Here is a 22,613-nt window from a genome sequence, read left to right as displayed (position 1 = left end):
GGTCCCTTGACCTCTGACCTCAAGATATGTGAATGAAAATGAGTTCTATGGGTACCCACAAATCTCCTCTTTACAGACATGCCCACTTTATGATCATCACATGCAGTTTTGTGCAAGTGGTTGTTGCCTGTTGGGCTTGAGTGCCATGTTATGATTTGAGCTTGTTTTTCATTCTAAATGCAGTACCTGTGAGGGTTTCTGGACAATATTTGTCATTGTTTTGTGTTGTTAATTGATTTCCAATAAAAAAATATATACATACATTTGCATAAAGCAAGCATATTTGCCCACTCCCATGTCGATAAGAGTATAAAATAAATATAATAATAAATATAATAATCTCCCTTAGAAGTACATTTTGGACAGATAAAAACAAATTAATTTGCAATTAATCATGATTAACTATGGACAATCATGCAAGTAATCGATTGACAGCCCTAATATAGATACATATTTCCCACATGCTGAGGAGATAATCTTTATGTTACAGCCCAGACCTGTGTGTCATTTCTTTTTGTGGTGATGGAGGCTGACAATGACACCTTCTATAGTACTGGCAATAGGCTTACCGATGCCACTCTGAATGTGTGCTGGAAAAGAATGTCTGTGGGTGAGATATGTGTCAAGTGTTGTGACGTTAGTTGCTGTTGAATATGTGTTAGCTTGACATTGAGAAAGTGGAGCGTGCCAGTATGCAACCTAACTGATAGACGAGCGCACACACACACACACACACACACACACACACGTACACACACATACATAACTCATCTCCACAGACTCGCATCGATACTGCACAAACACTGCTGTACACATTCTGAACCAGCTCAGCTCTGCACACACACAGAGAGTCCATGTGTACATGTAAGTCCACATACTCTCCCACTCCGGGGGATTTCATGTGGCTACAGCTGTGTGCCTACTGGCACTGGCAGCCAGAGACACAACAGAGAGGAGAGAATATAGGGGCAGATATGGAAACCGACAGATTGCAGTGAAAGGCATGTTACCATGGAAAAGAGGACAAAAACACGAGAAAGGGACTTGTGCACTCTCTCACACGATTGTGATATTTTTCTCCTTTTTGTATTTTCTCTCGTCTGCTGCCTACAGCCTGGTTTGAATGTAAAAGACTGATAATCTGAAGTGTGACCGCTGAGGCAGAAAGGCAACTATTGAATGCCTTTCTTACCTCTGCGAAGCGGTCGCACGGCTCCACAAGCGGCATAGAAAGTTCACCAGAATGCAGACGTGTGTGAACACACAAGGACGCCAGTGGTGGAAAGTTACTAAATACATTTACTCTACTACTGTACTTAAATATAATTTTGAGGTACTTGTATTTTACTTGAGTATTTCCATTTTCTGCTACTTTCTACTCCATTACATCTCAAATATTGTACTCTTTACTCCACTACATTTATTTGATTACTTTAATTAATTTGCAGATTAATAGTACAAAGAATAATCAATGAAGAAATTATGTTGTAATATTAGATTAAGATGAAACCCGATTGATCCCCGGGGTAAATTAACCAGCAGTATGTTAAGTAATTAAAATGAGCTCGGTCTTTACCAGCTGCAACAGTAAAGTGATGAACACATTAGTTCATCAATAATTATAATACAATTATATAAGATATATTATTCTGCATAATGAGCAGATGAACAAATAAAATATCCCAAAGCTATTAGTAAAATATCACAAAACATTTATAAAATATCCCAAAAATATTAGTACAATACCAGAAAAATACCAGCAAAGTGCCACAAAAAAATTGTAAAATAATATCAGTAAAATACCCTAACAAATGTTACTAAAATATCAGAAAAATATTAATAAATTATCAGACAAAAAATCGTAAAATGTCCCAAAAAAAATAATTAGCTCCATTTATACCACCTGCATTATTAAAGTGATGAACACATTAATTCATCAATAATTATAATACAATGATATAAGATATATTATTCTGCATAATGAGTACTTGGTATTTTAAGTATATTTTGATGCTGATACTTTTACTTAAGTACAATTTTGAATGCATGTAACAGAGTATTTCTACACTGTGGTACTGCTACTTTTACTGAAGTACAAGATGTGAGCTCTTTTTCCACCTCTGAAGGATGCACACAACGTATGCAAACAGAAATACGCTAGCTAGCACAGGCAGTATGCTCACACATATATACAGACACATAAATAAATAGTGAATGAGGCAGTCGGGGCGGGGGGACGCACTGCTCCTCACCATAGCTCAGCTCACAGCGCCCTTGCACCGGGACCTCGGGCTGTCACTCTGCCTTTTATTCCCCCTGCACCAGCACCACTCCTCTCTGTAAGCAGCCAACACAATTTTGGATATTGAGGTGGTGAAGAAACTGTCCACCACTGCCCATTTGGCCTTTTCAGAGCTTGACAGAAAGGACCGGAGGTAAAAATACACTGCATTCTGTCCTGCCAAAAATTGAAAATGGCTGGAGTGCTGCTGTGAAAGGGGAATGTATATAGTACTTGTTATTAGGCCGGCCGGGCTGAAATGAGGTTGACAAGGCGCCAGACATTGAGATGTTTTCTGTCACTCCGCTTTTTTTTTGAGTGTAATCTGAAATTCAATATGATACATTAGTGTCCCAAATGAGTCAGTGCAATAGATATTAATTACTTGTCCATTACGGTTTGTGACACTATCAATCTGTTATCAGCTGGCTACCCCAATGACTGAAATTAACTGTCACTTCTCAATATCAGCCAAGTCATCTCCGTGCTTTATTGCCTTCATTACAATATTCATTTCTTAAATGGTATCCTCATGAGATCGGACGGTAACCAAGACGTTGGCAAAAGACGGATGTCACGGCATGTTTATCTGCGCATAGTTGGTAAATATCAAAGGAAATGTCAATGTCGAACACCTTACAGGCAGCAAGAATGTGTTGTGTGAGTTGAGGAAATAATGGGAGAGTGCAGCCATATCATGATTTCCTGAGGTCCATGTATATTTGATAGGGCCTGCCAGATGTGGCCTTGGATATGTGGATGTGTATCAGCAAGCAATCTCTCTCTCTCTCTCCGAGCTCCCAGAAATTAGATTTCATCTCAGGCCCCAGATCTAATACACAGGCTTATATTTACACACAGTTGCAGAGCATCATAAGCCAATATGACCCTATAGAGGGGTGGCAGAGCCGCGCAAAATACAGTTAAATGAAAATGCTCTGAGCAAACTGTTCCGAAAGCCATCGAAGCTTCTTAGCCGCGGACTCCGAATGCAGTTGTTTTCTCCGCTGCATGGGCTTAAACTGTCATAAAGAATAAAACTGCCAAAAGCCCTTTGACAAATAAAATAACATTTTAGGTTTTTCTCATCGTCCTGTATTCAATAGAAATCAAATTGTTACTGAATGGGTCGGACAAATCGACTTCAGTAGGAAAGTAGTTGTCTTCAATTCCAGTGATGAATCTGTGGCTAACGCATACAGAAACATCTCAGCGTTAAGAAATTTAATTCAACCGCTCTGAAATCATTTCAGAGCGTCGGTATTGAGCCGGAGAAAGGCGCGTATCGGAGATGAAATGGTCGCATGAGTCACCAGATGCATTGAGATGCCTGTGTGTCTTCCCTCACAATGAATGCAAAGTCACAGTTGGCATGCGGAGTGCCATTTTCTTATGCAGAGAGCCTCTGCCTGCCGTGACTACTCTCAAGGGACAATAGCACCCACTGAGGAATTTTTTTTTTTAACTTTCTCCTCCTCTCTTATCCTCCCCTGACCTCCCCCTTCCTCCCCTCTCCATCTGTGACATAATGAGAATAGATGTCGACAGCTTAGTTCATCCATATGTCTGTCTGTTTGTCTTGCTAAGATGTATTTTCTGGTTAAGTGTGCAGTCAGCACGCTTTTGTTCGGAGGAGGCAGAAATGAAAGGATCTCAAGACTGATGAACACTTTGCTCAACACATTTTTTTTTAATCTCTATTACTAAAGTCAACTTTTCGGCAAGCCAGCGTATTTCCCAATCAAAATAAAAAAAACATTGGATTTTGTTTTTTTTCACGGATTGATTTAGATTAGTTTTGCAGTAGATCGATGCTCAGTGGCCGAAGGCTGAGTTCACATAGGCTGCACAAATAGCTCTTAATTGTTGGGATTTTCCAGTTCACTTGATTTGTCGGAGTAGATTTCGAGGGAGCCGCCGCTGCTGCTGCCAACGGACATACAGTACGACATGTCATAACCCAATTGTCTCAACGTCCACTTACAGTAAGTGGCTATGGTGGCTAAAGAGGCTGCCACCGTAATTGACTCAATGGGAGTTTACAGTATGAAGCATGAGGCAGGGAAGGCAGACACAGTGCTCTCCGGGGATGGGTGACAGTGCTGCTATCCCTCAACTGTGTTTCTCTCAGCATACAGGCCACTGGTACACACACACACACACACACACACACACACACACACTCAATAAATGCACAAACAGCAGCAGGTAATTCCACAGTCAGGTGCTGGGATCACATTCGGAGCCCAGTCCCATCCCGGGCCCCCGAGTTTCGCTCTCAATCTTTAATGCGTGGCCCGAGAATGAGGGCGAAGCAAAGGGCGACGCGTATCCATCCTATTTTCGTCCGGCTGTTTGCATGGTGTGCCGCCTTGAATTAGACTGAGCTTTGTGTGGCTTCTGGCTGCAGGGGCTGCTGGCAACAATAGGGCAGAGCGAGGAACGGCGGTGTCAGATGCCGCGAGAGAGGAACACACAGAGTGTCATAGGCGCAGCTAGGAGAATATGTTTACACCGCCGGAGCCCCACGCCCAGCCTGGCACGTCGCACAATAGTTAATCAGCTCGGACGCTGCTGCTGCTGCTTGTGTGACCGCTGACCCTAAAAGGGATTGGTAACGGGGGACTGTCTCTAATAGGAAGGGTTATAATTTCGAGTGGGGCTCAGAATTACAGCGCATCCACGGGAGTATATCTTTTCTAACGTCTCCTCTGTTTCTGCTTCATTAATGGTGGTTTAGATTAAAAGAGTTGCTGATGTTCTTGGTCAGAGGAAAAAAGGTTGCTGCCTACTAGGTGCTCTGTGTGTGGCGCCTAATGAGTTTCCTGAATTATATGAGCGTGTGTGTGTGTGTGTCTGTGCAGGTGCCTGCAGGCTGTAGCATTTATGTGGGTGGATTGTATAGTATGCATATAGTATAGTTGCCTGTAGCTGCAGTAGGATTGGACTTCCATGTAGAAACAGTTGATATTTAGACGATGCACATGTGCAGCAAAGAACATTTTTATGCTCTCTGCATCTTGTGGGATATATTTTCTGTGATAATGCATAACCAATGATCAATCCATGTATTAAGTAGTAATTTTGTTTTCACTGCTTATATTCTATAATATCTATATTAGGGCTGGGACAATACACCTATCTCCTGATTCAATACTATCACAATATTTAGGTGTCGATTCCATATGTATTGCTATTTTTAAGTATTGCGATTCGATATTGCATTTTATTGCGATTTTTGTTAACTTTTTTAACACTAGACCATGGGAAAAAAGATTTTAAAAATATCTAAATTAATATATTTAAATGTTTGATTTTCAGTCAGAGATGTCCTGAAGTCAAATATATCAATCATTGTCTTATGTTCTCCCCAGCAAGCCCCACAGAATGGAGAGGTACTAAATGTACATTGAATGTATAAATGTATGTGTCTTTTTACTATGGGGTCATGCACCAGCTTGATTTACTTGTACTGTTTTGATTTTACTGTAAATCATTATTACATTTAACTCTACTTGATTTGTCTGAATTATTATTTTAAGAGTAGTGTGGTAGGGAACCTGAAGACATCTGGCCCAGCTGAAGGTTTGTCTCCCACAGTGTGCATGAACATTGTTAAAGCAGCAGTGGGTAGAAATGGAGCAAAAATATGATTTTAAAAAGTTAGTTATATAAAACGGTCACTATATTCTGACAGTAGTACATGAGACAGGTAATCTGAAAAAAATAATTTAGTGCTTCTGTGTCCTCTGGTGCTCCTAATGGCATGTGCAAGATTTCACAGACCGGAGGAAAATAACCAATCATAGCCGAGCTGGAGTAGATTCATACGTGATTAGTATTGCACATTCCGACAGGTTTTATTACACGTGTTCATCTCCGACAGAGGAGATGTCAGAGTTCAGGAGGTTTATGGCAGTTGGGGGAAAAAGCTGTTTTTAAGTCTGCTTGTGCGTGTGCGGATTGATCTGAAGCGCCTGCCTGATGGGAAGAGCTTAAACAGGTTGCGTCCGGGATGAGTGATGTCCTTGATGATGATTTTGGCCCTTCTCATACAGCGAGTGTTGTGAAGGTGGTCAAGTGATGGCAGCGAAGTGCCAACAATGTCCTGTGCTGTTTTCACAACACGCTCTGTTACTGTAATGCCTATTTCTCGCTTCAAATGTTTTCAGAAACATCTTGTAGTGTACTGTTTAGCTGTAAAATGAGAAAGTTTGTGACCCGGCTGCCATGGTGAGATCAGTTGAGGAAATACCAAGCACCGCCCACCAGCCAGAGCACAGCCAATAGGAACGCTCCCTCTCTCTCTGAAATGTGAAAAGTCTCCCATCACGGGCTAGATTTGTTAAAGCCTGAAAACAGCAATGAGGAGGTGCAGAAGTCTAGTTATCTCACAGAACACTTGAATTACAATATGCTGAAAGGTTATTATGGAATTTCTGCCCAATGATGCCAAAAACTATACTGCCTACTGAAGCTTTAAGGGTTTGCCTTTGTATGTAAGCTACAATCAGATATATCCTTTTCTGAACCAGACTCAAAAGGCTTGTAAGCTAGTGATCTTCTGTATTGGAAGACTGTGAAAAGGGCCTGGGTAAGCAGTAAGCTTCCACCCACCTCCCGCTTTTGGCTGCGATGCCTGTATCCATCTCAGTTTCACCTCCCGTACCCCTACAGCTCACAGCTAATTTGTTTCTGCAAGACTTAGGCACTTAGACCAGGGTCTCTCTCTCTCCCTCTCTCCCTCTCGCTCTCTCTCTCTCTCTCTCTCTCTCTCTGTCACTCTTTCTTTCCATCTTTGCTCTGAATCCCTCTGATTCCCCCCAGGGGGGTGTACGCCCCCTTGCGATAATTTGTCTGTCACAAATGCAACTGCGCCCTCTCCGTGGCTTTGCTTTGGCCCAAAAAATGAGTTTCAGCCATCCCATCTGGCTGTCACAGGCAAGATGTTGCCAAGAATAGAAGCTTCCCTTCCACATTTCATGGCTGAATTGTCATATTTGTGTGTGACTTATATCTTTGACCCTTCCCCATGCTAGACATATTTTACATCTGATTTGTACTTATGGAGCTTTGCTCCCTTCAAGCGAGTGCACTCTTTGTCTTTTGCTGTCACTGCTTGCTGCATATATAAAAATGAACCAGGCTTTGGGGCTGCTGTACGATGCAGATGGGGTGTAAAACATGGTGCTTATATTTAGAAACAACAGGAGTCAGATGTTTGCACTGTGCACGCTACACAGCAGCCACAGCTCTCTTATGAGAACCGGTTTCTCTGGGAGCCAAAGGCACTTATCATTTCCTCTCAGCACACTGATCTGAAATCTATTTGCGGACGCAGTAGGAGAAGAGAGGGGAAATCAGAAAACATCTTTAACAACTTGTCCCATCTAATGAGATTAGCAGAGCCGCTTACACAGTCATGACATGGAGATGCACACAGATAACCCTGTAATAACTCATTATTCTTCCCATTTCCACATCGACGCCTAGTCAGGGCTCGCTGACAGCGCGCGTTGTTGTTGTTGTTGTTGCGTACACAGCTATCAGGCCAATCTAGTAGGCACTGCAGCAGTGTGGAGTGAGCTCGGGTGAATACCGCTTCGAAATACCACAGCACAAAGAGAGCTAGCAGTAGAAGGACACGGAGATAGCATTCTCTGCTTTTCAGAGGCTGCAGCATTAGTGACACATGCATGAGTGCAAATGGAAAAAATTCACCGTGCAGCCTCTCTGTTTCTCTCGGTTTGGCAGGGAGGCTGCGAGGGGAGAAGAGGAGGACAGAAATCGATGCAGTTTGTAGCTATATGTGCATGCATGTGCCGTCATGAGAATGCACAGATAATGTCCCAAAAATACAGCTGAAGGAATAGTAAATGTGGTATTTTGTTGAGTGATCTCCTCCTTCCTTTGTTGAAAGTTTTCTTGGACAATAATCTTTCCTTGATAACAATGTCTCTATTCATAGATTTTGCATGAATTGTATTATAGAGTGCCTACCTGCAGCCTGTGATTGTCCATCAAACACACTCTACCGGTAACTCCAGCAAAATACTTAGAAGCCGCCCTAATGTTCATTTAAGTGTGATAAAACGTTATTTTTTCCAGTAGTGAGTGAGTGTGTTTATGCCTATTTGTACTTGGGCTTCTGTCTGCGGGCGCCATAACTGGATCACATAGGATTTTCAAATAAATAGCAGCATTATCCTACTAAGAGTGCCAGATCCAATTTGTCGTTTGTCTGTCATACAAAACAGAAGAAGCACCAAAAAGTTTAGACAATCACAGAGAAGTATTTGAAATTCCAACTGAATCTGCTTTACCAACAAACGATAGCATGCACTAATCTGAAATGTCCAAGTTAATGTCAAGGTTAACGCGATAATAACGCGTTAACGCAAATTCATTTTAACGCCATTCATTTTTTTAAAGCATTAACACAATCGATTTTTCGGAGGTTGTAGCGGGCTCAGTTTTAAAGCTAGAGTGAAGAACAACATATGAAACAAAAAATCCATTGGTACCAACCACGTCATACTAACTTATTGCTAAATAACTAAATAACTAGATAACGTTCCAAACGTGCGCTAAATTTTGGCGAAGAAAAACTGTCATGACCATTTTCAAAGGGGACCCTTGACCTCTGATCTCAAGACATGTGAATGAAAATGGGTTCTATGGGTACCCACGAGTCTCCTACTTTACAGACATGCCCACTTTATGATAATCACATGCAGTTTGGGGCAAGTCATAGTCAAGTCAGCACACTGACACACTGACAGCTGTTGTTGCCTGTTGGGCTGCAGTTTGCCATGTTATGATTTGAGCACATTTCTTTATGCTAAATGCAGTACCTGTGAGGGTTTCTGGACAATATTTGTCATTGATTTGTGTTGTTAATTGATTTCCAATAATAAATATATACATACATTTGCATAAAGCAAGCATATTTGCCCACTACCATGTTGAGAAGAGTATTAAATGCTTGACAAATCTCCCTTTACAAATCTCCCTTTTAAACAGATAGAAAAAATTGATTTGCGATATATATATATATAAGCAGATAATTAATCTACAAATATACTGTTCCAACTCTCATGTGTGGTGGTGTGCATGCCTGTGATTAGCAGCCAGATTGATGAGTTCAAGGAGGAGCAGTGGCCCCGTTGTGCTGTGCGTGCAGACAGGGGGGAGGCCGGCATGCGCGCGATGATGGGGCCTGGAGTGTGTGGTATTGACCAGTGGATGTCACGTCGTGATTAGTAGGAGATATCACACTCGCCGGGCTCAGATGCACATCGATCCTGGAACCTAGGTACAGCCTGTCAATGGGGTCATTTTTATCCTCCTCTCCTCTCCTCTCCTCTCCTCTCCTCTCCTCTCCTCTCCTCTCCTGCTATTTCCCATTTCCTATCCTCTCCTACACTCATACCTTCATCTTTCCTCTGTCTCCCATCCCATCCTTTTTTTGTCTTTTTTCCCCCTCTCTTCTGTCTCTCCTCTGATCTGGTTTCCCATTCCCTCCCTCTTCCCTCCATCCACCCCCGTGGATCAAACTCTTTATCTGGCCTAAGCCACAGCCTGCAGGCAAGCAGGCAGTCTCTACAGAGGCTGGAGCAGAAGACCAACAGCTTCAAACAACATTATATAGGGCTGGCATGAAGCATGTCTCACACTGATGGATGAAAACACCGGCCCCTCAGACACTGTCTCTATATGGACATGATGAAACATGAGCAGGGCAGTCCTCCTGTTTCAAAGCCCAGTGCTCTTCACTTGCTACAACACCTCCCGGGATGCGAGACCGACTTAAGTTTTGTAGGAATTAGGCAACAGTTCGCTTTTGTGTACTGATCTGTGCAAAACAAAACCGTCAGTTTCTGGGAGGAAGATGCATTTTCTTTGGCAGCCATCCTGTTGGATCATCTGTTATGAAATCAGTCCAGAGTAAATCTGGTTTAGAGGAAACATGTGAAGCCAGGTAACAAGAATAGTTGCGGCCATAAAAGAGCAAGGAAACAAATCAGGCATGCAATGAATCGTAAATAGCGAGTCCTATTTGGGCCGTTTTATGTCATGTTTCTAGGGCTGTCAAAGTTAACGTTATATTAGCGTCACAAATCACCACTAATTTCATTAACGCATTAACGCAATCAGTATTTCGGAAGTTGTAACGGGCTTAGTTTTAAAGCTAGAGTGAAGATACTGCCATCTTAACTTGAAACTATAAAACCTAATGAATCCATTAGTACCAACCATGTTATACTAGCTTGTCGCCAAGGAGGTTAAATAACGCTCCAAAGTCACGCTAAATTTTGGTGAGGAAAAACTGGCATGGCCATTTTCAAAGGGGTCCCTTGACCTATGACCTCAAGATATGTGAATGAAAATGGGTTCTATGGGTACCCACGAGTCTCCCCTTTACACACATGCCCACTTTATGATAATCACATGCAGTTTAGGGCAAGTCATAGTCAAGTCAGCACACTGACACACTGACAGCTGTTGTTGCCTGTTGGGCTGCAGTTTGCCATGTTATGATTTTAGCATATTTTTTTTATGCTAAATTCAGTACCTGAGAGGGTTTCTGGACAATATTTGTCATTATTTTGTGTTGTTAATTGATTTCCAATAATAAATATATACATACATTTGCATAAAGCAAGCATATTTGCCCACTCCCATGTTGATAAGAGTATTAAATACTTGAAAAATCTCCTTTTAAGTTACATTTTGATCATGCGATTAATCTTGATTAAATCTTTTAATCGATTGACAGCCCTACATGTTTTATTTGTAATGTTTAAGTAACGGCAAATAAGAAGAGCCTTGCTTGGATTAACACTCACACACACACTGCCAGGATGCTTTTGTGCTTTAACTTACAGTATATCCCCGATAGCCCGAGGGAATCCAGGAAGTGTATTCAAAGACACTAGAACTCAGAAAGCTGCGCGTTGCCCTTTTTCCAGATTCCATCAGCTCGTTCGTTCGTTTTTGAAGTCGACGGGTTCGATGCTGGGTGGAATTTTTTTAATGGAACAGAAAGACAATGTAGGTGTTGTTTCAGGGCTGCCAGACCAATGTGAAATTATCCATGGACTAATGCATGATCACACCAGAGGCACTTGTGTTTAAGTGGATGCAGCCTGTGGTACTGTAGGCTGTAGCCATGGAGACAGCAGCTTTAACCCTGTGTTATGAGACTGCAAGTGGCCAAGGATGTGTAATTAGGCAAAATGTATAAATGTTCATCCCCCCAGCTGGTTTTTTAATATTTCAGGTTGGATTAAAGCTCTTGATATATCTTCATCATTTAGAAAAACAATAACACTGTGGGTTCATGAAAGAGAGAATGTGGGAAAAGACGGCACTGAGAAAGAGAAAGAAAAGAAGAGTGTGAGCGAAATGCATCAACAGCAACATTTATCGAGTGTGTCCAACTGAGTGCTAGCCTAGTTTAACTGTAGACGGAGGGAAATGTTTGCAACACAGGGAGCTCCGCACAGTCCGCGGGTCTGTGGAGATTTGCTTACAGTGAAGTGATGGTGGAGGTAAGATGGCTCAGAGGATTCAGGCTCCGCTGAACGCGAGCTTATGTCTAATAATCAGCAGGGAGGGACTCAGCATGGTCCCTCAGAAAAAGGAGACGGGGAGAGTGAGATGGAGAGAGACAGAAAAGCAGAGTAGAGGAAAGATTGAAAGGCAAGGAAAAAAACAAGTTCTAGTAGGAGTTGTGGGGGGGGAAAAAGAAAGACGTGTCCCTGTGGCCACGTTATTCCTCTCTCGCGATGTCTTTTATGTGGCTATGAAGAATTCTGATAAGATTTTGCTGCTTTACATATTCTCTCCCCTATTAGCTCTTAAAGTCATGTGTAAATGCTGTTAAGAAAATGAATCACTGACCTATAAAAATGAGACGTGGACAATCCAAACTTTCAAGGTCATCTGATAGACGTCTTTAAGATTTTTTTTAAACGTGGATGACATTGTTGAGGTTGTGGTGTTTTTTTCTGCAGGATGCATTTTACAGTCGCATCCATCTCCGGGGCCAGAGAATGATAAAACTCACCCGCTGATGCTTCAGTGATTTTTGCCAGCTGTTCCAGATTACAAAGTACAGTCATTTATGGCGCTTACTGGCATCATCACCAACAGAACATCCTCGTCCATTAACACGGACTGAACACTCACACATGCCCGTAGTTGCCACGTAATACATTAGCAGTGATCCAGCCGTGTCACTGTGTCTCTCCAGTTAATGTGGCTCTTCAATATCAGCATTTCTTCCATATTGCTGTTGTCAAAACCTTAACTTGTGTGTGTTTGAGCCTGTGTGCGGCTCTCTAACCTATGCTGTGGTCGTCATACCCCCAAGGTCAAGCTTTTTTTTTCTTCCTATCAGCGGTGAATTATCTCCGCAAGCCACTCAGCCAATCCGGGGCCTGAACCGCGTGCCCATTTAACGGGTGTCTAGCGAGGGGGCAGCGCGGTCGAGGTCGGCAAACCGCAGCGCCGAGGCGGCTGCAGAGGCGACGCGATAGCATTTTAGCAGGGACCCAATGAGTGATTACCTCGGAGCTCCAGTCATAATTCAGCGTGACCTCAATCTGCCAGCGACGCTGTGGCTTGATGGATCTGCTCACAGTTTGGGTGTCGGGTCCTCGCATGTCAAACACAGGCAGATAATGATAGTGGCTATCTGTTGCTCTTAGAGAGAGTAAAACAATGCAAGATATGAATGCGACACACATGTTGATGGCGTTGCGTCGTGCCCGTTCTGTTTAATTTCTCCAGGATGTGGAGACAAAACACTGTCACAAATGGTTAACCCTCATCATGATGACGCCTGTCGTCTGTCGGCCTATTCATCATCTCTGCATCTTATCAATCAAAGTCAGCATAAATACACGCGCGCGCACAGACACACACACGTCCACCTCCCAGTGTGGATAATTAGTGGATTCCCTCAGCGGGTGATAGAGCTTGTGCTCTTCTCTCCTCTCTCTCTGACCTTCCCCAGTGAGCTTCCTACCACAGTGGGGCTCATCACACACAGCTCTAATGCATATTTATCGGTGCGGTGACAGCTCGTGTGCGTTGGATTTATATGTTTCTCGACAAACAATAGTAAAGCTCCAGTCACTCTTCCTCCCTTTCATCAACCAAAAGCGGGAGATAAATCTAGTGTTGTCAACCTGGCTGCAGCCTTCCCCAGCGTTTGGCCATCTGTGGGTTCAGACGGACACGGAGCACGGGCCGGGTTGCATTCAAGCCGCTCTCCTCAATTACGGCAAACGGATTTGATATACGTATGTCTGTCAAAAATCGAGGAGCTGCTCTGCTGGCAGACGTTTTCCTGCAGCAACTTCTCTGATCAAAGACATTTGGAAAGTGTCCGTGGCCTGTCTGTCGGCATTGGGATTCAGGACAGACTCCCTGCACCATGACTAGCTCTGTTTGCACAGCGCAATCTTGAGTTGAGATGTGAAGAGAGGCAATACCACTAAAGAGCGATGGGGAGGGGAGAGGAGGAGGAGAGGAGGAGGGATAGCAGGATTAAGCCCCAGCCTCCCCCTCCCTCTCTCTGCCTCCGAGCGGCCATCTTTCATCTTGCGGCTGCCCCTCTAATGCTTTCAAGTGGGTGAAACCCTCGACATCTGCTTCCGCTCCCCGGGACACAGCGCGGGCCACCGTCCTGCAGAGACGCGCAGCCACAGGACAGCTCCAAGGGCAGCGTCTTGGCGAGGCCGCGGAGCGCCGACGATGGGCTCATCCACGTAGAACGATGCAGAAGCAGAAAAACAGATCTCTCGCTGCGGTTAAATCAAAAAAACTTATATTAAGACATGTTGTGAAATCCTTGCTGCCAGCAGCTGCCGCGTTCAGACCCAGACTCATTGTTCAAATACACAAACTGTGGCTTATACTAGTAAACACACTCACCACGGAGACATTTCACAGTTCACTCACCCAGACACATTAATTCTACTTACTACTTGCAAACAAATAAATGTAAATAGCTCTGTAAATAAACGCTTCATCTTCGCCAAGAAGAAATAAGCCCCCCGCCGCCTCTGATTAAGACTACCAAAGTGATATATCTGGCACTTAAGTCTGCTGTTTACCTCATAAACACAAAGACTTCAACAGAGCCACCCACACTTGACGCTGAAATATCACAAACTGTGAGTCTGCGTGCCTGTACATTTCTCTGCTAGTCTTTGTGGCTTAAATGTGGAGTCGTCTAATGACTTTTTTTTTTTTTGTGCCATTTCTGGAGCGTTTCATCTGTTTGTGGCTTTCAATATCATGAGTTCAGTGGTGTTCCATGACTCCGGCAGTGAAACCGCCATGAGCAATAAAGCAGCGTGGTGAAGTGGTTGGAGCTCTGATTTTCTCTGAGATTGGTAAAACAGCACTCGTGATTTCGAAAAAACCTCATCAGGAGGACGGATGAGTGGTGCTGTCAAGACAGACACCGCGAGGCATCGGCGACGACGTGAGGGCGGCCTCCCCGAGACGGAGAGGTTGTCATGTCACCTTCACTCTGCCGTCTGTAAGGAGGAGGGAGGAATTTTTCAAAGGGGACGCAATTCAATTATTTCTGAGGAAATGATGTTTGTTATTTGGGATCTGTTCCTTGTGGTGAAAAGCCATTGTAGATTTCCTTCATACTGCACTGCGACTAAAATGTAATTTAATTTGTCAGAGCGCCCCATGAGACTGTAGATTTGTTCGCCTTCATCTCTGTAACCCCTTCCGCCCCCTTTAAAGCCCACCCACCCACACACAAACACCAAACCCCCAATGTAGATGCACGTAATAGATGATCTGTTGACTCTTAGTGCAACATGTGTCTATTCCTGTACATTAAAAGCAGGAAACTGTGCTGTTCGGCTTCTTTGACTGTGTGCCACCGTGTTGCATTGTTTTGCCAGGGTGAATGTGTGCAGCTCCGTTCCTTCCTGCAAATGTAGGGAGTAGGAGTCTGGTTTTATTTATAGCAATCCGCCCACTAACTGTAGAATTTAGTGATCTTTCAGGTAAAAAAATGACTTTTAACTTGCGTAAGGCATAACTGATGCAGAGGAACTGTGTGTGTGTGTGTGTGTGTGTAATGACTGCTAAAAGGAGCATCTGTGTCTATAATTGCAGCATTTGAGGTTCATCCAATTCAAGCTACCTTGAAAAGTACATTAACAAGGGGGATGGCGTGTGTGCAGGGTTCATATATTCAAGAACACTTAAATCTGACTTTTACTGCATTTCTTACAAGGAAGGGAATCATTTTTTTAGTACGGTATATAGTCCATCCGCTATTTGCAACAAAACCTATTGAGCCATATTGGCGGCATCTGCTCCCTGACAAACATACAGGGATTATTATCGAGAGCATATAGAGATGGATGGAGGAAGAGAAGATGACAGACAGAGTACTGATTCCCTCCTCTGTCTGCGAGCTGTCTGGGAGACCAGGCCATCTGCACATTCATTATCACAGCCATGATTCCATTATTGTTCTGTGTGGCAACAAGGACTTGTTCTGTCTGGCCTTTGTTATTCTTATCAACTGCGTAGCTGACAGCCCCCTTTTGATCATGGCAGCAACAAATTTAACAATCATGTAGTAGAGCACATAAGTGAATTATCCTCCGTAATAGTGACACGCTAAACGTCATCCTGTCTCTTCTTCCTGTGTCCTTGTGCAGGTCTGTTCCACAGAGCCATCATTCAGAGCGGGTCGGCCCTCTCCAGCTGGGCGGTGAACTACCAGCCGGTCAAGTATACACGTCTCCTGTCGGAGAAGGTGGGCTGTAACGTCCTGGACACATTAGACATGGTGGACTGTCTGAGGAAGAAGAGCTCCAGGGAGCTGGTGGAGCAGGACATCCAACCAGCGAGGTACCACGTGGCCTTTGGACCTGTGATCGACGGGGACGTTATCCCAGACGACCCCGAAATCCTGATGGAGCAGGGCGAGTTCCTCAACTACGACATCATGCTGGGGGTCAACCAGGGCGAGGGGCTGCGGTTTGTGGAGAACGTGGTGGATTCGGAGGACGGCGTGTCCGGGAACGACTTCGACTTCTCTGTGTCGGACTTCGTGGACAGTCTGTACGGGTACCCGGAGGGCAAGGACACGTTGAGGGAGACCATTAAGTTCATGTACACGGACTGGGCGGACAGGGACAATCCGGAGACCAGGCGCAAGACGCTGGTGGCTCTGTTCACCGACCACCAGTGGGTGGAGCCGTCAGTGGTGACGGCTGATCTCCACGCTCGCTACGGCTCGCCCACCTACTTCTACGCCTTTTACCACCACTGCCAGAGCCTGATGAAGCCCGCCTGGTCAGACGCAGCCCACGGGGACGAGGTGCCCTATGTTTTTGGAATTCCTATGATCGGTCCCACTGACCTTTTCCCCTGTAACTTCTCAAAGAATGATGTCATGCTCAGCGCTGTTGTCATGACCTACTGGACCAACTTTGCCAAGACTGGGTGAGTAAAGTTTTCCACCAGTTATCCCAACTGGTATTGATACCAATACTGCTTATTGGTATCAATACTTATTAGTACTCTGGTTGTCTACATCACACGTTGTTGGTACAGGAAAAATAACAAATTATCTCCTCCACATGTTTTGAGAGCAGTGACTCAATAAATACACACATGTAGTCAGTTACTACAATAAAACATCAGATACAAAGAAGCATTTATAAATGCATGGCATACATTTAAGAGCAGAGGGTTGCTTGATTTTCATGCTAGCTAAAGTTAATAATTTTGGAGTTGTTTCACTTGACATTGAGAGTTACCTTGAGTTGAGGTCAACGTTATTCTTTGCATTAAATCCAGTTGCTAACTTGAACCAGGGGTAGCAGACTGGCTGCAGTGATGGTGGAGGAGCAGCCGTGAATATATACGGCATTTCATCCCATTGGGTCGCCAATGTTACCCACGTAGACTGTATATAAATATATATAAAGATGGACGATATGACAGCTCCCCAAAAGTGAAGCCAAAACAGCTTGATCGCCCCCTGGTGGCTGGCTGCAGTAAAGGTCATAAATCCCGCCCCCTCCATGTTAGCGGATGGGACATGAGCCAAACTAAAAAGTCAAATACATTTTTCCCAAAGATGGTGTCTGTCATTTTAGGTAGTTTTTATCACATTGATGTATGTTCAAGTGTTAATTTTTCTGATAAGTTTGGTTTTAATTAGTTATGATGTTATAAAAAGAGGGTGAGACGTCATGATTGACAGCTGGGATTCCTGGAGAGTCTGAATTGTACGAGAGAGGAGATGTAACTTTAACTTTCCATAACCGTCACGAGTCTGTGTAATAGAACATGTGTCAATTTGATCTAGGGATGCTCATTTTGAAAAATGTTCTTAACCAATACCCAACCCTCGTTAACCGATTATTAACCGTTAACCGACGAGATTTGTGCCTCGTACCAGCTGCAGCAGCACAACAGATATTCGTTGACGGGAGTCCCCAGTTCACCCGTCCAGGAGCGTTAACTTAGCAGCTACGATGCTGTACGTAGTGGTCGCGGACATGCAGCCACTTTCCCAGCAAAAGTCTCTACCGCACATTTAGTTTAGTTTAGCAGGTTGTCAGCTGTGTGTCTGCCCGGCGTAACGATACTTTGACTGCCCGGCATAACTTTAGCGAATGGCCAACAAACAATGTGTATTTGTGCTACGTTAGCAGCTCTAGCATTGCCAGAGGCTCGCCGCTGCACACGTAGTCTGCGTAACTTTAGCAAGTTTCCAACAGACCGTGTGTGTGTTGGCGGTGAGTGTGAGGTTGTTGGTGGCGTTATAGCTGTGAACGTAGGTGTAGTAGTGTGTGTACAGTTTATTTGTCTGTGAATAAATGCTACGAAACTACAACTCCGCTCCTCTGAGCCGCTCAGCTTTTGCGTTAATTATTAAAAACAATTTTAACCGTTTTAACCGATAGCGTTAATCAGTTAAAATGCTTAATGTCGGTTAACGGTTAAACAATTAATTATCGACATCCCTAATTTGATCATAAATGTAGTTATAGATATATTATGGTTAGTTGTTGTGTCTTTATAGCCAAACAGCTACCGTGGTGCTAACGTAGCAGCTAGGTAGCTCATGCCAACAAGCTGTGACCGTGCTCGGCTCGTGATTGGCTCGGGCGGATGTAGGGGCGGGACCTCAATACTGCGGCTCCACCACCCAATCACTACTGCGCAGACTCTGCCTCCAAATGACGTCGAAATCTCAAGATCTCACATCCGGGATATTTTGGCTTCACATTTGTACAGTGCAAGAAAGTGGAGACGCGTCGTCCATCTATATATACAGTCTATGGTTACTCTCATTACACACAACAACATTGAGCCCACTCTTTTTTTTATCTGTCTGCTATACAGTCCTCATAATGTAAACACAACCATGATGGAGACGGTTATATGGCAGGAAAAAGTTAATTTAACGGTAGGCTAACTGAAAATGTCGAATGAATGAATGACATTCAAATACTGATAGCAGCACTGACAGCTGCAGGATCGTTACAGTATTATGAATCTGAGCAATCAGGAACCAGTCGGTACCAATTTATCCATATCTAATCCTAATTTAGATCAGACAGGTGTTTGTTTTTAATCTTGAGTCTAATAATAGTAGCACTGAAACATATTCGCACACATTATTAGCTTGTCTTTTAAATGACCTTTAACAACAGTTCTTGCAAATTAGTAAAACTAGTGATCACACAATTACAGACGTGTTATAAATAGAAAGTCACACAGAGAGAAATCCTATCTCGGTCCTATTAAAAGGGCGTCTGTGCTATACAGAAAAGAGGCTGCAGGGAAAAAAGGAAGCTCTACAATGGATGGTACGGGACAGAAAAGGCATTTTTCAACACACATTTTTTTCAGAGGTGTTTTTTGCCTGGACTTCCCGGGTCCTAGTCTGAAAACCTGAGACATATTGAATCTGAGGAAGATTAAATGTTCCTCCAGAATGTGTGCTGTGCTATTTGTGCTTGGCTGCCTGTTTGGGTTGAGTATGTGTGCATGGCTGCCTGCCTTTCTGTATCCTTCGGTGTGCATGTGTGTGTGTGTTTGGCTGGAAATACTATCTATGCTCTATTACACCGAGGCCCAAAAGACACAGAGACTTATCAGGGAGACATATCAAACTCTTGCCCTCGGTGGTATCGATTCCCGTGGCGTGGGCCCAGTCGATCACCCGTGCTCCGGGTGATTCCCGCTCCCCACAATGCCCAATTTCACCCCCACCCATCATGAAGCCTGGCCATTTTGTATGAGTACTAGTAATCATTTCTAACGACGGAAATTTAATTTGACAATCCCTGTTACCAGAGAGGTATTGATCCCATCCTGAATGTTCTGTTTTTTATCTGTCTCTATATCATCCGCTGTCCAATCAGGTGGCATTTACATCAGGCTGATAGGCTGAGCCCCCGTGCCGCCAGCTCTGTTGGATCCTTGAACCGCTAATGGCAGACTAGTGCAGATGGACTGATGTCGGCTCCTCGAGGAAAGCACTGAGGTCCGTCAGCGATGCTCGGACTAAACAGCTGTCTCCTCATCCTGCCTGTGCCTGGCAACCATCTTGCGTCAACACATACAAGGCTGCAATTTGTAGATACAGATGGAATTTCGTACTCGTCCTCTCCAGAATATTATGTGCCGTTAAAAGAAGAGCGAGTTTTAATTTTAATGAGAAAACGTTTCGAGGCCTCAAGGTAACAGTGCACGGTGCTTATGTACTGAATTGTACTCTGAACTTGGATCAAATTAATTCTAATGGATGATGATAGACAGCCAGCCCATCTTACCCACAACCGCTCAGACTCAGCACGACGCCATGGGCAGGAAGCCTGCCGTAACCCTGACCCAGCCTTCAACCTGGCAAGCAGCAAAAGTCGAAAAACAAATTGCACTTTTACTTCTGACCTCATGTCAGTTTTGTAGACTCCCCGTGGCACTGATTGATTGAGACTATAGGAGCAGAGCGGCGGGAGAGTAAACTGGTTACGGGTAGTATATCCACCCCGTGGTGTGTCGCCTTGGCGTTACTCCAGACTGGAGGATTACACGCAGACCACAATTAGGCACTCAGATGGTAAAGAGACTGGGATTAGATGCCAGGATAATAGAAAACTCAGCCGTGCTGCTCCAAAGGGTAATTCTACCTCGAGCCCAAGTAAAGGACTCTACCATCAACACCTCAGGGGGGTTGAAGATGTGAAATATTTCTCGTAGATTCTGAAGTTCATCCTCCTCATTTAGGCCACACTAGGGGATGTAAAGATCTTTCCTCCAACACCACCCAACCCAATCTGGCTCTAGAGGACATCCTTTTAATTAAGACACAGTTGCCTTCGTTGCCCATCCAAAAAACGTCTTCCCTGTGTCTGCAAAGCAGCTCTCGCTCCCCTTCCAGATGTTCGTGATGAACTGACCCAGATCACACTTCCTGCCCCCGTCTCTAAATCAGCTTTAGAAACATGTGTGACACGATGTTGAGACACTTGGGCTGCATGTCAACAGTGTGTATCATAGCAGCATTCCCCCCAAAGCTCTTCCTGTCCCTGGCTCTCATGTGTCATCTTTACAGGGCAAATCCCTGCCCATGCGCTTTTTTATATTTTTTTTTCTCCCTCCTCCATCAGTGTCAGTGAAGCATAAAAGCATACAGAGAGTGCACGCTGTCAAATCTTCTTAGTGTGTGTATGTGTGTGATTGCGAGTGTGTGTGTTTACACTACGAGGCCGTTCTTTCCTGCGAGTTAGGGATGTTTCAGGGATTTACTCAGCTCAGAGTTATTTTTCTGGCTGCAACATTTGTTTTACTATTGACAGGCAAAAATTGCCGGCGCTTTTTATTGCCACAACAACTTCTTTTCTCCAAAAAAGTTTTTGCAACAAGTCCACACGCTGCGACTTCCGCACCTTCTGGAGCACAAATGCAGGCACAGCAGCGCGACTATACACAAAAACACTGGCAGAGCACTTCAGAAAAAGACAGAATGATGAAAAGCCTCAGAAAAGATCAATCATTATATATCATTAGTGCTATAAATACGTTGGTCCATCTTCCCACTACTTGTTTTTTTTCCCTGCTGGTTGGTGCTCATTTCCCCTGTTCTGTGTGCCACATGCTGCGCGGGGCCTTGCTAGGTAGTTAAAGAGCACAGCGCTGTCATGTGTTGAATATTTTTTTCCTCATTCTCCTCCATCCCCCCCTCTCTCCCGCTTTCTCATTAATCTATACACAAAAAAAGAAAGTCTACTCATGTTTTACATTCACAACATGAGCTAAAATATGCAGCATTGATTGCTTTGTCTTTAGTGACAGCGGCTGCCGACCAAACAAATGTAGATAGAAGTAACTACTGTAGTGCAGTTAAACAGCAAGCGCTTTGATTTACAACCCTGCTAGTTAATTTTTTTTTTGTTCTCCTCCCGCTCGTCAATCAAACAACCCTCCTCCGTAGGGTTAACAATGCATATACATCAACTGTCTCTCCCGTCTGACCTCATTCACGCACTCCTTCAGCCTTTTTATTTCACCCCAGCTGTCTACTTGTTACATCACTCATCCTTGATCCGGCTCCTTGTCCTTTCTCCGGATTATCCCCTCCGTTTCCTTCGTTACGGCCCAACTCAACCTGCACCAGGAGTCCGTGTGAATGCTCGCCATTGTGGAACAGCACAGCCACCTAGCTACTCCATTAAATGGGCACTCACTTGATAGGAGATTTGTAGCCAATATCCTGATTTGCATTAGAGAAGGTAAGGAAGTGGTGTGGCTTGTTAAGGGGCCTGGTTGCCATTGATCGGTGTCCATGCTGTGTGCTGAATGTAATGAGAGGAGGGCGGCGGGGAGGAGGAGGAGGAGGAGAAGAGGAAGTAGATCTGCATGTGTTAGTTGTCAGATTACAATGGAGATAAATATGTTAAAATATTAGCAATTTAGAAGATAGAGGTAGAGAGCTGCTAATTGGTTAGAAGAGAGAGAAAAGGCGGATGTGTCTGAGGTGTTTTGTATGCTGCCACTCATCCAATCAAACAAATCAATAGCGTCCATAATAAGGAGTGGTCCGAGAGCTGTGTCCTCCAACACTTCTGCACGCCCCAAAGTCACAGCGCCTCGCCCTGCATCACTTAGCCCGCCGAACCAGAGGCTGCCATTAAATATGAACCACGCATCACTCAGCCCTCTGCCCCAGCGTGCAACCACATGAAGGGTAAAAGAGCACAGCCTGATAATTTGCCCGCTCAGCGCTGGAGTTGCCCCCTACGTCGAAGCCGAG

General features: G+C 44.2%; 1 protein-coding gene across 2 annotated transcripts in view; it reads left to right on the top strand.

Moving 5' to 3' along the window:
- nlgn3a (neuroligin 3a) overlaps nt 1–22,613 on the top strand; it is a 148,711-nt gene that overhangs the window by 117,936 nt on the left and 8,162 nt on the right. For both annotated transcript variants that reach the window (XM_037779984.1, XM_037779986.1), the window contains one exon: nt 15,994–16,783. In XM_037779984.1, the coding sequence (XP_037635912.1) occupies nt 15,994–16,783 (790 nt within the window). The remainder of the gene's footprint in view (nt 1–15,993; nt 16,784–22,613) is intronic.

The sequence above is a fragment of the Sebastes umbrosus genome, chromosome 9, assembly GCF_015220745.1.
Source record: "Sebastes umbrosus isolate fSebUmb1 chromosome 9, fSebUmb1.pri, whole genome shotgun sequence".
Taxonomy (NCBI): domain Eukaryota; kingdom Metazoa; phylum Chordata; class Actinopteri; order Perciformes; family Sebastidae; genus Sebastes; species Sebastes umbrosus.
The sequence above is the reverse complement of the archived record's forward strand: the minus strand, read 5'-3'. Positions and strand labels throughout refer to the sequence as shown.